Source organism: Spermophilus citellus (assembly GCF_964194105.1).
Source record: "Spermophilus citellus genome assembly, chromosome: 17".
NCBI lineage: Eukaryota > Metazoa > Chordata > Mammalia > Rodentia > Sciuridae > Spermophilus > Spermophilus citellus.
This window is the reverse complement of record NC_138199.1, coordinates 32,698,601-32,715,459: the sequence shown is the minus strand read 5'-3', so window position 1 is coordinate 32,715,459 and position 16,859 is coordinate 32,698,601. Positions and strand designations below refer to the sequence as shown.

The following is a 16,859-nucleotide window of genomic DNA, read 5'->3' as shown; positions in this document are numbered from 1 at the left end:
GTATTGGTATTAGTTCTTCTTTATAGTTCTTGTAAAACTCTGCTGTATATCCATCCAGTCCTGGGCTTTTCTTGGTTGGTAGTCTTTTGATGGCTTCTTCTATTTCCTCACTTGATATTGGTCTGTTTAGGTTGTCTATATCTTCCTGACTCAATCTGAGTAGCTCATATGTCTTAAGGAATTTATCGATGCCTTCACTATCTTCTATTTTATTAGAGTATAGGGTTTCAAAATAATTTCTAATTATCGTCTGTATTTCTGAATTGTCTGTTGTGATGTTGCCTTTTTCATCCCGTAAGCTAGTAATTTGGGTTCTCTCTCTTCTTCTCTTTGTTAACGTGGCTAGTGGTCTATCAATCTTATTTATTTTTTTCAAAGAACCAACTTTTAGTTTTGTCAATTGTTTCGATTGTTTCTTTTGTTTCCATTTCATTGATTTCAGCTCTGATTTTAATTATTTCTTGCCTTCTACTGTATTTGCTGCTGATTTGTTCTTCTTTTTCTAAGGCTTTGAGGTGTAGTGTGAGGTCATTTGTTTGTTGGTTTTTCCTTCTTTAAAGGAATGAACTCCATGAAATGAATTTTCCTCTTAGTACTGCTTTCATAGTGTCCCAGAGATTTCGATATGTTGTGTCTCAGTTTTCATTTATCTCTAAGAATTTTTTAATTTCCTCTGTGATGTCTTCTGTAACCCTTTGTTCATTCAGTAGCATATTGTTTAATCTCCATGTGATGTAGGATTTTTCTTTCTCATTTTATTATTGATTTCCAATTTCATTCCATTATGATCAGATAAAATGCATGGTAGTATCTCTACTCCTTTGTAACTGCTAAGATTTGCCCTGCAACATAATATATGGTCTATTTTTCAGATGGATCCATGTGCTGCTGAGAAGAAAGTGTATCTGCTTGATGTTGGGTGCTATATTCTGTATATATCAATTAAGTCTAAGATATTAATTGTATTATTGAGCTCTATGGTTTTTTTTATTCAATTTTTGTTTGGAAGATGTGTCCAGTGGTGAGAGAGGTGTGTTAAAATCTCCCATGATTATTGTGTTGTGGTCTATTTGACTCTTGAACTTGAGAAGAGTTTGTTTGATGAACATAGCTGCACCATTGTTTGGGCATATATATTAATGATCGTCAAGTCTTGTTGGTGTATGGTTCCCTTGAGCAGTATGTAGTGTCCTTGTTTATCCCTTTTGATTAACTTTGGCTTGAAGTCTATTTTATTTGAAACAAGTATGGACACCCCTGCTTGCTTCTGGGATCCATATGAGTGGTATGATTTTTCCCAACCTTTCACCTTCAGTCTGTGTATGTCCTTTCCTATCAGATGAGTCTCCTGTAGGCAGCATATTGTTGGATCTTTTTTTTCAATCCATTCTGTGTCTTTTGATTGGTGCATTTAAGCCATTAACATTTAGGGTTACTATTGAGATATGGTTTGTATTCCCAGCCATATTTGATTATGTATGTTACTTAACATGATTTGTTTTTCCTAAATGATTAGTTTTTCCTTTACTGTACTACCTCCCGCTATTGGTTTTCATTGTTATTTTTCATTTCCTCTCCCTTTTATGTTTTGCCAAGGATGTTTTGAAGAGCTGGTTTTCTAGCTGCAAATACTTTTAACTTTTGTTTATCATGGAAGATTTTTATTTCATCTTCAATCCTGTAGCTTAATTTCGCTGGATACATGATTCTTGGTTGGAACCGTTTATCTTTCAGCGTTTAAAATATGTTGTTCCAGGATCTTCTAGCTTTCAGAGTCGGTGTTGAAAGATCAGCAGTTATCCTGATTGGTTTACCCCTAAGTGTAATCTGCTTCCTCTCTCTTGTAGTTTTTAAGATTCTCTCCTTATTCTGTATGTTAGGCATCTTCATTATTATGTGTCTTGGTGTGGATCTCTTATGATTTTGTACATTCGGTGTCCTGTAGGCTTCTAGTATTTGGATTTCTTTTTCATTCTTTAAGTCTGGGAAGTTTTCTAGTATTATTTCATTGAATAGAATGTTCATTCCCTTGATTTGGACCTCTATACCCTCCTGTATCCCAATAACTCTTAAGTTTGGTTTCTTTATGTTATCCCATAATTTTTGGATATTCTGCTCATGATTTCTTAACATTCTCACTGAGCTGTCTATGTCCTATTCAAGTTGAAAAACTTTGTCTTCGTTGTCTGAAGTTCTATCTTCTAAGTGTTCTACTCTGCTGGTAATACACTCATTTGAGTTTTTAATTTGGTTTATTGTTTCCTGCATTTCAAGGATTTCTGTTTGTTTGTTTTTTATATCCTCTATCTCCCTTTAGAGTTGATCTTATGCTTCTTGGATTTGTTTATGTAATTCATTATCAAAGTGATCTTTCATTGTCTGAATTTGCTGTATAATGTCTTCCTTGAGACTTCAGATCATCTGAAGCATGTATATCCTGAACTCTTTGTCTGACATTCCATCAGCTGCAGATATTACCTCATCTAATGTTGAATTGACCTGTATTGTTTGTGGTCCTTTCTTTCCTTGTCTTTTCTTACTGCTCAAGATTCTTTCTAGCTTTGTGAAACTGTTGTGTTAATGATTTTCCCCTTATATATTTATATTGTTCTTGTATAGCTCCAAAATCCCTCTTTTTCAGAGAAAGACAAAGTTAACAGTTCCCAATATCAACAGTACATTCATCTAAGAACAAGTTTTCATTATTAATACATTTATAGTTAGATTCTAAGTCTATAGATATTGGTTTTAATTATTATTTAAGAATATAATCATTAGTTTCATAAAATGCATATCATATCTGGTGGCATATAGAAAACTTAATTTCAGACGAAGGATGTTATACTTAGAGGGAAAGGAGTGAGGGTAGGAGGTTAAACTAAATTAGCACTTTTGGAGAAATGTAACCAATAGACTGGTAATTTATGGAAGAATGTAGAGACTCAACCTCCTATCTGTATTTAGATAGTTACCCTATGTATAGATAGCAAAAGTTAGGAGATTGAAAGTGGGATGAGGGAATACGAATGTAGGAAAGAAAAACATAACAAGGAAGAAAAGAGAAATAAGAGAGAAGGAAAAGGAAAGTAAGATAGAAATAAAGAAAAAATGGGGGAAAGGTGGGGTATATGCAATTCCTCTATATTATATTACTTTGGTAATTCAGTTGTTCATGCACAGTTCTTGGTTTCACATATGTTGAAGTTGCGGAAGAGAGAGAAGAAAAGAAAGAGGAAAAAAAATGTGGCTGCAGAGCCACAACCCGCTGGTCCACCAGCTGACCCAGTGAGGTTGCCCAATCTTCTGGGAAGGGTTGTAGACATTGGGTTTGAGGGTCAGCAGCTATGGCAGTGGCAGGGATCCCTCCTGTCGAGCTGGTACAGCACCCCCTCATCCCTGCTGTGCTCCTCTCCAGAGGCGTCATAATAGCTGCACAAGTGGGCTGGAGTCCAGTGGACGTGGGGGGGGAGGACAGTGGAGGGCTGAGCAGCCTCTGGCTGGCAGGTAGAGGGCTGCTCTTGGGGCCCGGAGTAGGTGGGGACTAGGGTACACATACACTGTTCAACTGGCGGTACCTGCACCTCCAGTACAGGGACATGCTGCCCATGCCTCCTGGCGGTGGTGGTGGTGGGGGATGTGGTAATCTCTGACCAAGGGGGCTGTGGCTTGGGCCACAATAAGAGCACCCCAGGTGCCACGAAGGGTGGAGCAGGGCAGAGGACAGGATCAGAGAAAGGCAGGGCAGGGCAGGGGTGGGGGGAGGAGTCACCCCCAGTCCTCTGAAGGGAGAAGCGATGACAGGTAATAGGCCCTTGGCCAGCACAGGACTGGTCCTGCAGGTGTGCAGCTGTGAGTCTTGCCAGGATCTAGCTCACTGGGCCTGGCACGGGACACTCTGTCGTCCCCTGTCGCCGAGAAAGTGTGAGCTAGAATTTGTGTTTAGTCTTGCTCCGGTTGGGGCAGGCGCGGAGAGTTTGACCACTAGGAGCTCCTGCAATGGCAGGAATCCCTCTGCCCGTGCCCCGCCCCAGAGCTGTCTGAGTGCTGTCTGCTGTCCCTCACTGGCCTGGCCAGACACAAGGGGGACCACTGGGGAGCAAGGTTCTGGGCTGAGCGGCTTCTGCAGGTGGTGGCAGCTTTGGGATCCAGGCCTGTGTGTCTTCTTGCACTTCCTCTGGGAACACTGGAGGGAACAGTCGCTGAAAATCCAGCATCTCCCTGGCTTCAGCAGGGCAGGCTGGGAGGGACAAGTACCCTGTGTACACAGTGTTTTCTCTCCGCATGGAAGCCGGAAAATCCCACTGGTTTTATTCATGTTTGGGCTGCTTTCTTTGAATTTTGGTATCAACATTCTCCAGTGTTTTTTTTTAACCTTTAAATTTTCCTTTTTATCTAAAAAAGTCAGGTGTAAATATATATATAATTCAAAGCCAAGCACAAAGTTTAGCACAGCGTTGGGTAAACATAAAATGTATGTCACCAGACACAACACAGACACATTTTTATATACAGTCTTATTTCCATACAAACAAGCTTGATATTCCCTTTCATATATCAAAGTACAAATCTGAGTCAAAGCCTTGGAAAAGACATAATTCATCGACATTTTGCATTAGAACCCCAGAGAGGGGGGGAGGGGGAACCAGAGCGCTCACCCTGAGCCCACTACCCGCATGTAACTGGCGGGGAGTGCAAGGACCCAGAGCTGCCCCTGCCACTCACCCCGTCTGTCCTGGCCATCTCCTAGCACCTTTTTCTATGTGAGATTAACAGGGATTCAGGATGAGATTCAGAACGCTGAGGGTTTGCTCCCAACCACGTTCAGGGCTTCCACCAGGCTGCCACACCTGACAATTTCCATGGGAGAGTGACACCTTTTCCCCATCTCAAGTCTTTCTTGAGAAGAACGAACAAGTCCTCAGAGGCTGCTGGGGGCCCCCGACCTGGGTGTCCTCTCCCCTGGAGCACAGATGAGCCCCCCACCCGCAGGTCAGGAAGGAGGGACAGTGGGCAGCTGGTACAGACGCCTCCACACCAGAGGGGCAGATGTCGTGGAAACCCCATTCCTCTGCTAGACTGGCCCATGGCCACCGCACCATTTAACACAGCACAGCAGCAGATGTGAGGCTGCGCCGTCCCCCAAGACAACCTGGCCAGCACCTCCTGATCCTGCTTGTCTGCAGGTGCCATGGAACAGGAAAACCCTGTTGGGCGCCAGGACAGGGCTCCACTGCATCCCTCTAAGGACAGTTTCACATGCTCTGGATTCAGGCTGAGCAGCAGACACACCACCAGGCCCCCAGCAGAGGTCACCGCCATGACTCTCTTAACCTCCAGAAAGAGCAGCTCCGCGACCTGTGAGAGCCCTGAGACGGCCTGAACTCTGAGTGACCACTGCTGCCTTCACTGAAGACCAGAACCATCTGCCTCAGCTTCAACCCGACAGCCACAGGGGAAGGCTGTGGTCAGGAGCCGCGGGAGTCCTGCACTGACCACAGAGCTGCTGCGCATCTGGCTGAATGCAGGGTGCTGACTGAGCATGACCCACTCAGCTGAGCCTGAGCCAGAATTTCTGCTGGGGAAGAAAAATACAGGCTGGGAGGCAGGGGAATTGGGTGGTGATGAGGGGCCTGATTCTCAGTCCCGGGGTCTACCCAGGAAGAGCTCTGTCTCCCAGAGGGTCAGGGGCCCCCTGTGACCTGCTGCTCCTTACCCACTGTCATCCTGGGCGAGCAAAGATCAGGACACTAAGCGCTACTGAGAGTGACATCTCCTGTATGGGAAGCTGGGGACTTTGCCTCTATCCCCAGGCCTCAGACACTGGATGATCCCTCCCAGAGACAGAAAATAACACTACACTGCCCAAGACTTATTTTTAAGTTTTGGATTCTGAAATTTTCCTCCTGCCACCTTCTTTGTGAAGCCAGTTTTTCAACAGAGACAATATTCCAGGGGGAAAAAAAAACAACATGGAGTCAATCAAACCAAGCTGACACATCTGGTCCTCCAAGAGAAATCTGGTTTGTAGGGAAAACAGCCATTCTCAACTGGCGAAATAGTGAAGTTCCCTTGTCCTTATTTTGTGTAAGCAAAATAAATAATCTGATGTTAACTCATCAATTTTTGATGAGTGCTTGGCTCATAGGAAAACTGATTCTGTAGCAGGTTATTTATGGTGTTTGTGTAAAAACCACTATGGTTGTTATTTAAATTAAACAAAAAGGGGAAATGTTAGAGTCTGTAAACAAGTCTGGATGGCGCCTGGCATTTTGCCAGAGGAAGTGGTTTGTGAAGTAACGCCATGGAGCCATTAAGTGTGGAGATTCCTTATTGGTTGACTGCTGTATCTAGTTTATGTTAATTAAGATAAGCTGTGTGGAATGTATGTATACCTCTCCTGTCCTACAATAAATGGCTCCCACTCCTGCTGTATCAATATACACAAGTTGTTCGTCACCCCCTGGTTATTTTGCTGCAGCCAGACTGCGGCACCTCTTCCTGATTCCACAGTGTAAGAAGTGTTCACCTCTGACCAGTTCAACCCAACACAGACACCTTACTGACCTAGAGATCCCCTTAGCCCGTTCACTCTTGGGAGATTCGAGCTGTCATTAGTATTGGCTTTATCTGGATGCAACGGCATCATCAACCTGAGAACAGTCTTTATTTATTTTTTTTGCATGTTTGTTTCCAGAGTTTGAACGAAGGGACACTTAACCACTGAGCCACATACCCAGCCTCTTTTTATTCTGAGACAGGGTCTTGCTCAGGTGTCACTTTCCTCACCACAAAAACACTCAGGGTCACTCCAGGTGAACTGAGCTGCATGAAATAACCACATAAGAGACAGAGATACTTCTTCTTTGGGGGTCCTGTGACGGCTCCTTTGACTTTAAGAAAGTTGACTGACATCTAGGAAGGCTACACCCAAAGTCAGAGTAAGAGAAGGGGACACACAAAGGGCATATCCATGCAACATTCTATCCCAAACAGGGCAAAGAGGTAATACCACAAAAGAACAGGTAAGAGTAATTTGATCCCTGGGGCTGCAGGAAGACACTCCTACACCTTAAGACACATTCTGCTACTTGTAGGATCTGGGCAATACCCGAGGTCACTATAAGTGACAGACAGAGCCTCTTCCCATCACCGGAAGGAGAATGCCAGTCATTCCACTGAGACCACCTCCCACACTCAGGGCATTACTAAATTGCTGAGGCTGGCTCTGAAGTTGCAATCCTCCTGCATCAGCTTCCTGAGCACTGGGATTACAGGTGTGCACCACTATGCACAGCAGTGAAAAGAAACTTTATTTATCTGTCAACATTATGTCACCTGTCCTGGTCCTAACAAACTCTAGTTTTTCTTTATTGATTTTCTTATTCTAGACATTTCATGTAAATTGATTGACATAATCCATAGCTTTGGGGATCTGGCTTCTTTCAGTAAGCAAAACGTAATCACAGTCCATCCACGTTGCAACATGTGTCAGTACTTCAGGACCTTTTTATGGGTAATAATATCCACTGGGTTATTTTTCCATTCATCAGTTGCTGGACAAATGGGTTATTTCCACTTGTTGGCTGTTAGGAACGGGGCTACCAGGAACACTTGTGTACATGAGAACATAGGACTTTTATTTCCCTCATTATATGATTCACTGGGACAGAGTGTGAATCTTAACTCTTAGAGGAACTGGCAAACTATATTCTTCCTTATATTTATATAAACAATGTATGAAGGTTCCAATTTCCCCACATCATTGGCATTTTTTAAAATTAGGGTCATACTAGTGTTAATCTTATCAAGGGTCTTTGTACATGGTATTTCCCTTCTGCTGCTCTCATGATTCTCTCTTTGTTATGTCAATTTATGATGATGAGTTAATGCAATTTGGAGTTCATTGAACTTCTCACATTTTGATTATTATTTTTTTAATCTGGATAGTTTGGGGCTCTTGCTGTTCCACCTCTTCTTTCTGCCCTTCCTCTCCTCTCCCACTGGCTCCGTCCCATGCAGGAATGCTGGAGAGTGTCTCGCAGCTCTCTGAGGCTCAGTTCATTCATTCTTTTTTACTCACTATGCATCAGACGGCGTCATCTGTTTTTCTTGTTTTTTGTTTTTTTTTTTTTTACCTCAGTTTTCTGTCATGGTGTCATGGTGGGGGTGAGTGCAGCACTTTGCTCCCACTGGATGCACACCTGACCTGGGCTCTGCTCCTGGGCCAGCAGAGGGGAATTGCACTGTGCCCAGCCACAAACTTGTCCTGCCACTTGGTGAAGATTTCAACTTAAATGATGTGGGGAAGGTTATCATCTAGCTGATAGCCAATCCCCAAGTGGGCACAGGGAGGTGGGGTTTTTAAGTGGATGAAACACATAAAACCGAGACTGCAGCGGAGGAGATAACTTCTTTGAAACCTGCGGCTACCGTGACTTCTTCCCTTCCCTTCTAATACCTTTCCTCCCAAGCATCAAATAAATTTATAGGAGTAAACAGTAACTCAGCAGTCAAACAGAACAAGAAGTAACATGAGCAGCTTCAAAAAGCAAGGAAGAAAAGGAGTACAAACAATGCAGGATAGCCTAAATATTCAGGAGGACCTAGAGTCATCAGAAAAATAGTCATATAAAGAACTGAAGGAACACCTTAGACAGATGGAATGGAACCTTAAAGAGGATACAAGACAGCAAATTCAAGCAGCGAAAGAACTCATTGAGAATGAATTACATAAACAGATAAAAGAAGAAGTTAAACATCTTTATCAGGAGATAGAGATTATAAAAAAGGATCAAACAAGTGTCTTTATATACCTATGGATAAGAGTAAAATAAGACCCTTTTTCTTGCACCAGAGACATAAATCAACTCAAAATAGATGAAAAACTTGTGCGAGACCAGAAACTGAAAACTTGCACATGAAAACAAAGGAGAAAAGCTCTGTGACATTAGTTTGGGCAATATTTTTTTAAAAAATATGTTCCCCAAAGTGCAGATAACAAAACCTAAGCTAGACGAATGGGACTACATCAAATTGAAATGTTTCTCTACAGGAAAGGAAACAATCAAAAGATTGAGATAACCTACAGGGTGGGAGGATGTACTTGGCAGCCACACTCCTGTAAGGGCCTACTATCCAAAATATATAAAGAACTCAACACATTGCGAGACATCAAATAACCTCGTTATAAAATGAACATAATAGACATTTCTCAAATGAAGACATAAAAAGGGCCAACAGGTACTTAAAACTCTGACAGGTCCCAGAGAACTGAGGCTACAGGAGAACTCTTGACTCCTGGTAGAGATGAATCACCAAGAAGCTAGGTAAGCACAATCGTTTCAGTTGAAATTTCAAACAGTAATTGTTTTAATATGACATCTTTATTCAGAAAAGCAGAGAAAGCTGTGTATTCCTGCCATGCTGAGCATTCTCCATAGTTCAATAGAATTATTATTGTGTTTTCCCCCATGTCTTCACGTACAACAGCGACTCCATGTCATAGCAGCATATTGTGTTCTTGAAAAATTACTCAGAGAGTAGGTTTTAAGTGTTCTCACCACAAAAAGGTACATCAGTAAAATAAACAATATGTTAATTACCTTAATTGAATCATCCCACAACATACACATATTGTAAAACAACCTTTCCTACATTATATACACATAAATTTTAGACATCTGTTGAAAAAAGATACAAACAAAATCCCACAACTGTCTTAAATTTGTCCAGAGAGCTAAAGGAAATGTATATTAAGAACTAAAGGAATTCAGGAAAAAACATATAAGGAAAATGACCATGTCAACAATGTTAGAAATTATGAAAAGAAACCCAAAGAAGAAATAGAGCTAAAAAATGCAATAATTGAGTTGAAACCTTTATAAGAAGGGTTCAGGAGCCAATTTGAGTAGAAATCGGAAAGGGGAAAAGATCTCTGAAATTAAATGCAAGAATTTTTAAAATATAATAACTTTTAAAATATTTGTCCTTTAGATATACATGACAGTAGATTATATTTTGACATATTATGGAGACATGAGTATAACTTACTCTAATTAGGATCCTGTTCTTGTGGTTGTACATGAGGTGGAGTTCACTGGTGGCATATGCATATATGAACATAGGAAAATTAGTCTAATTCCTTTTATTGCTTTCCTATTCCCATCTCCACTACCTTCTTGGGGTAGGGGAGAGCAACCAATAGAAGCAAAAAGCTGGAAAAATCACAAATATACAGAAATTAAATAGCACACTCCTGAAATGACAAAACGAGAAATGAGAAATCACAAGATAAATTAGTAAATATCTTGAGATAAATGAAAACGAAACACAATATACCAAAATTTAGAGATCTAGTAAGAGTAGTTCTACAGGGAGGCTTTGAATAGTGTAAACACCTACAGTGAAAGTGAAGAAAGATCTCAAGTCAACAGCCTGACACTAGACCTCAGAGACACAGGGAAGAAAAAAAGAAAGAACTAATCACAAGTCAGCAGAAGATGGGAAATTATAAATATTAGAGCAGAAATAAGTGAAATAATGCAGTAGAAAGTAGAAAACAATAAATGAAAGTTTTTTTTTTACAAAATCCAGCAAATTTTTAGTTAGATTGATATGAAGGAAAAAGAAAATGAAAGTACTAAAATCAGAAAGGAAAGAAACAAATTTACTAGTGATTTTCTCAGAAATAACAGATTATCAGTGAGAACTATGAGCAAGAGTATGTCATCAAATTAGAAAATAGAGATGGAATGGAGAAAATCTTAGAAACACAACCTACGTACACTGAATCAGGAAGAAATAGAAAATCTAAACAGGTCAATACCTAGTAGGGAGACTGAATTAATGAAAACAAGCTAACAATCCCCCAAAACGAAACCCTCGAATCAGAAGGCTTCAGTGGTGAATTCTACCAGCAAACGTGTTTGGGCTCCCTTGTCAACGTAAATAACTGGAGTCAATGATTAAGAGCCTATTGTCACTGTCCTGGAAGTGCAACCTGGCTTGATCCTGTGAAAGAAATAGTCCTGTGGGGTGTTCTCCTGGGATCCACAGCCAGCCACAGGGTCCCAGACAATCCAATAGGCCCAGGGTTCCTTGGATGGAAGGTTGTGGTGTATCCCAAATGAGAGAAATGGGACATGGGCCATCTTCTCTAGGTTTGGGCAGCTTCCCAGGAGGACACTGCTAGTCCTGGTTTACCTCAGGCCATGGAAGGGGCCTGGGAAATTTCCAGGTGGGCATTCCAGAGCATGGAGAGTGCTCAGAACCTTCCAAGGGTCAGTGTCCACACCACGAAGCAAGCCCCAGAGCCTTTCCTTCTGGTATCTTAAGTGACTTTCAAAATACAGATTTCCTGTAGTTTGAAAACCATTCTCTGCACATTTCAGTGCAGTGCAAATTCCAAGGGGAGAAGGAAGAACACGGGAGGTCTGTGGGAGGAAGGCATTAGTGTCACACAGCACACCTGGGCCAAAGCACAGAGCCCCCTATTCTAGGTTGAATGGTGATCACTCTGATGCTGTAGAGGGGTGGCATGTATTGAAAGGCTTGTCTGGTCCCTGTCAACTGTTGTTACATGGATTTATGACTCTCTTTTCTGTATGGAGAGCTCATCATTCGCGTAGGATTATCAGATGTTCTGGGGTCTGGGTCACAAGATGAGGAAATCATAGAGACAAGAGGAATATCTTGCACTTGTGCCTACTACTGATCCAGCAGTGGCCAGGAAGATGATGACTCCTGATAACATTTTCTGGGTAGTGATGACTGCCTGGGATGGACTTCTCTATCAACTGTCTCTATACCTATTGATGAACCCAAAGATCTTTTAGTTTTCAACCTAAAGCCAAGCAGTAATCCCAGTGGCCTCAAAGGCACAAGCTAATGGATTAGAAGTACCCAGACTAAGGCAGACTGCCTTAGGACATGCAGGATGCTGTAACAAATCACCATTGATTGGGAGCTGGGCGGCTCATAAATTGCTGAAATGTATTTCTCTCTCCGTCCTGGAGGCTGGCAAGGCCAAGAGCAAGGTGCCAGCATGGTTGGGTTCTGGTGAGGCCTCTTCTCCCAGGGTGATTCCCAGCTTCTCTCTGTCTTCCCATCACAGAAGGGCTGAGCCAGCTTTCTAGGGTTCTTTTGTAAAAACACGAATCCTATGGTCAAGGGCTGTGTCTTCATGACTCCACCTCCCAAAGGCCTAATCATCTTGGGGGTAAAGTTTTCAACATATTAACGTTGAGGGGACACAAACAATCCGACCATAATGCAGACGGGTTGAGTGTAAGGATTTTCCCTCATTGAAGATACTGTGGTTTTCTAATAGGAAAAGGACACAGTGACATGGCCCACTTTGCTTAAGAGCAAGGGCCAAATATTATGAATCACATTTATTATTGTTAACGGGAAGAAAAAAATAACGAACATGTCATATTGCTGATTGCCCCTAGAATTCCAAGTGACAATTTTCCCAAAGGACTTGCTACAATAGTCTGGTGTGGTGGCACATACCTGTCTCCCAGTGGCTCAGGAGGCTGAGGCAGGAAGGATCAAGGTTCAAAGCCAGCCTCAGCAACTTACTGAGGACCTAAGCAACTCAGTGAGACCCTGTCTGTAAATAAAATATGAAAAAGGCTGGGCATGTGGTTCAGGGGTTGAGCACTCCTGGGTTCTATCCCTGGTACCAAAACAAACACGCAAACAAACCCCAAAACTCCCTACGAAAGGAGATAAGGAAGGTAAACGCTGTAAAAGTTGAAATCGTTAAAATCACGATGGAAATTTGATACAATTGTATAATTAAAACTTGACTCAAGGACAAGGTCAAAAATGTAGATTCCCTTCTGGGGTTGATTAAGGAAAGAAGAGAAAACACAATCTATACAAAATGAATGATCAGAAAGAATGATATAAGCACAGAGTAAGGGAAGATTTAAGGAATTAGAAGAGCATGATGGAAATCTAAGGCAGCAAAATCAAAATACTAGTAAGAGTGTAAGTTGTGGGTCTTTTGTGATAATCTGCCCCCAAACATGTCACTTTCTAGCTGTGTACTTCCCAGTCCAGGGCGACTTCTACAAAGGGTTTCACTCTGTTTCCCTCAGAATTCAGAATTTGCTTACTCCTGCCTGGGTCCCATTCTAATGGCTCTGTCGGTTTTACAGGAAAGAATTTCAGCTTGGCAACCAAATGGCCACTGTGGACGTAAACATCAGAATTGATTTTGAAACTGATTATAATGAGCTGGTTTTAGATGTAGGAAAAGTCACTCTTGGAGAGAAGAATAGGAACAGTATGAAGAACAAACAAAGGAGGAAAATGCAGAAAGAGGCTGTCTCACGAGCCATGTGTGCTTTGCTGAATTCTGGAGGAGGAGTTATCAAGGCTGAAATCGAGAATACAGAGTATAAGTATAATGAAGACGGAATAGGAGAAGATTTGGAAATATCTTTCAGTGGTATGCTGCCTCATGTTTTAACTTACCTTGACTTCATGCAGAATGCTAACACATTTTTTATTTTTGTGAAATCCTGGAGCTTGGATAGCACTGGTCAGCAGATTGTCACGTTGAGAACCAATCTGTATAGCAAAAATACAACATCTACAATTGTCATGGATGGTACCCATGCACTGGCTTTCCTCCAAGAGAAGAAAACTGGATCCAGATTATGTTCAACACCAAAAACGAATGCAATGAAGGTCCCTACTGATGTTCATGAAGAAAGTAGTGTGGTGGACTCACCTTCAGAGGTTTTTAGCAAGACAAAACTTACATACAGAAGTAAAGTCAACTTTTCTGAATCAACATTTGTTGCTACTAAATTAGTCCCAGATAGAAATGAGTTTGGAGAAAAAGAAAAAAGTAAAAGAGAAGATGTGTTGGAGTTCATGAAAGAAGAGGTACCTCAATATGTTTCCGCATTTGCAAATACTGATGGGGGATATTTGTTCTTTGGTATACATAGCAAAACAAAAGAAATAATTGGCTTTGAAGGACAGCCTTGGTATCTTTCTGAGATAGAAAAGACAATTAGGGAGCTTCCTGTCCATCATTTCTGTAAAGAGAAGAAGACGATTAATTACTCCTGCAAACTCATTGAAGTCCATGATGAAGAAAGACATCGTGGCTATGTCTGTGCACTCCATGTAGACAGATTTTGCTGTGCCGTATTTGTTGAGGAGCCTGATTCCTGGCATGTGAAAGGGAACCACGTGATGCGGTTTACCATGGAGGAATGGATCAAGTGCATGGTGGATGGTGAGGCTGGTTAAGGAAGGGGGATTAGCAATGAGCATACATTTGGCCAGGGTGGTTGGGAAGGTGTGACTGGAGCAAGATCAGTAGTCCTGAAATGTCAATGCTCAATTTAAGAGTCTCTAGTGGATCCCACCGGGAGTTCACCACCTCTTGTTTTCCTCTGCCCACTTAGAAGAGACATATTACAACTAGCCCCATGCTTTGGTCAGCTTTCCATCACAATGACAAATTTCTGAGATAATCAACTTAGGAATGGAAATGTTTCTCTTTTTTTTTCTTCTAATAATTTGGCTCACAGTTTTGGCGGTTCCAAAATGTTTGGGCTGCATTTCTTTTGGAAACAGCCCATTATGACAGGGAATGTGTGGTGGAAGAAAATTGCTCACGTGATGGCCAGGGAGTGAAGGTGAGGACAAAGACTGGTCAGGGGTTCTACAATTCCCATCAAGGGCAAAGGGAGTGAGGAGGAGGGATCAGGCTATCATAATCCACTTTAAGGGTCTTCTAAACTCCCACTTGAATTGCTTGTTAAGCTCTGATTACAGCACTTGGGGCTCTTTATGAGACTTCTACTAGGCCCCACCTTTAGATGGCTTCACCAACTCCCAATAGCACTTACTCTGGGAAGTAATCCTTTAACACAAGAATCTCTGGGTAACAGTTCAAGTTCAGTACCAAACCACCTGAAAGGTTCATGTCCATCTTAACAAAGCCAAATGCACCCACATTTTGTACACAAATCCCAAAGAGTCCCAAAGTTTTGACAGCTTTGGCATTGCTCAACAGTGTTAAGTTGTGTATGCTGAGACTCAAGGCAGTTCAGCTTTAGGATAGGATGCTATAAAAATTAAGTTATAACAGTATGTTACTTCCGATTTGAAATAGTAAGTAGGAGCAGGGTAAACATTCCCAGTTCAAAGGGGAGGAACAGGAAAATATCAAGGAGGTTTCTGACCAAAGCAAGACTGCAACCCAGCAGGGCATACACTAAATCCTACAGCTCCATGTTTGGCAGCTGGGCACACTGCCCCTGTGACTGTGCTGGTTGCAGGCTACCTGCTCACTCACTTGAAAAGTCAGTCATAGAGATGTCACCTTTCTTTGTATTTGTTGATGTGACTGTTCAAACCCCCTTGCAGAAGCCAGCTCTGTCTTGATGTGTGCCATCGAAACACATTCTGTGTTTATCAAAATACTTTGATGTTTTTGCCATTAATTCTGTCAAATTCATAATCTTCAGAATTTGAGTAGACTTTTATTGATGAAATAGGCGCTCCTGTACAGGAAAGTCAGAGCAAACTAATTCAGTTTAGTTGAAGCAAGTTATGTTGTCTATATATGTCCTGGGTGGCCTAGCTTGAGATGTAGCTCCCAACGTGGCTGTATTCAGTTACTGAAAAATCACAATAGTCCCCTACATCTCTCATTACTTTTTTTTGTTGTTGATGATGGGTAACTGACTTATTTCCTGGGTTCTGCCTTAAAAACAGTGTCATCTTGAATATTCATGTGTAGTCTGGTGCATGGGTGAAAGTTTCTCTTGGAAGCACACTTAGTAGTGGAATTGCTGGTTCAGGAGGTGTGAGAATATTCAAGTCATAGGAAAATGCTGATATTTTTTTCAGATTAGACAGGTCATTTTACTCCCATCAGGAATATATTAGAAATTCCACATTTCCTCCAATTGTCAGACTTCTCTTCGTTTTTCTGCCTCTCTTCTTGTCTTTGTCTGTCCCATCAATGGGTACAAGATAGTATCTTTGTGGCATGCGCTTTCCTGTTTATTAATTTGGTTGATTATATCTTAACGTTGTTGGTTCAAAGTACTTTACCTTTTATGCCGTGCCTGTTCTGTCTTTGTCTATATTCCGATTAGACTTTGTCTTTTTCTTTTTGCTTTGTTAGACTACCTTACAGACTGTAGAATCAATCACCTTGTCGTCACAGGTGTTACAGATTGTGGATATCTTCTCCAAGTTTCTGCTTGGCATTTTCTCTTTTCTTAAGGCCTATTCTGATAAGTAGTAGTTTGAAATTTTAAGAGAGTCAAAACTTACCAGTTAAAAATTTGAAGTTTGGTGCTCTTTGTGCCTTATGTGAGAGATGCTCCTCTACTCTAAGGTACTATAATGTTTCCTTTCATTGTTTCTGGACGCTTCAGTTTTGCTCTGAGTGTTTTACTTTTAAATATTTAATTCATTTCAGTAGACACTGACTCAGAGTGTTATTTCCTCTTGTTCCATGTGAAGAGCCATTTTCCCACCCTCACCACTGATCTGCCAAACCGTCTCCAGTGTATTTCTGCATACATCTATGGGTAGCTGTGGTTGTAGAATTTCTTTATGTTTGGTCAGTGTGTTTCTTCCTACAGAATTGTGATGTTAAACTGAATATAAATATCTGAAAGAGTAAGTCTCTTTTTTCTCTTTCTTTAAAAATATATGGACAGTTTCAGTCCTTTAACCTTTCATAAATTTTAGAATCTACTTAAGCACCATAGAAATGCCTTTCTGGATGTTTATTGCAGTTACATTAAATATATAGATAAATTTAGGAAGGAATGACACATTTCTTTCTATCAACTGGTCTTTTTATCCTT

At 41.4% G+C, this 16,859-nt stretch overlaps 1 protein-coding gene across 1 annotated transcript; it reads left to right on the top strand.

The window, feature by feature from the left end:
* Nucleotides 1-13,191: 13,191 nt before the first annotated feature.
* On the top strand, nt 13,192-14,284 carry LOC308636320 (ribonuclease SLFN12-like; the record flags this gene model as incomplete). Its single annotated transcript, XM_081271739.1, has 1 exon — nt 13,192-14,284. One exon carries the CDS (start codon nt 13,192-13,194, stop codon nt 14,272-14,274), a length of 1,083 nt encoding a protein of 360 aa, XP_081127865.1. The 3' UTR covers nt 14,275-14,284.
* Between the last annotated feature and the right edge of the window lie 2,575 nt (nt 14,285-16,859).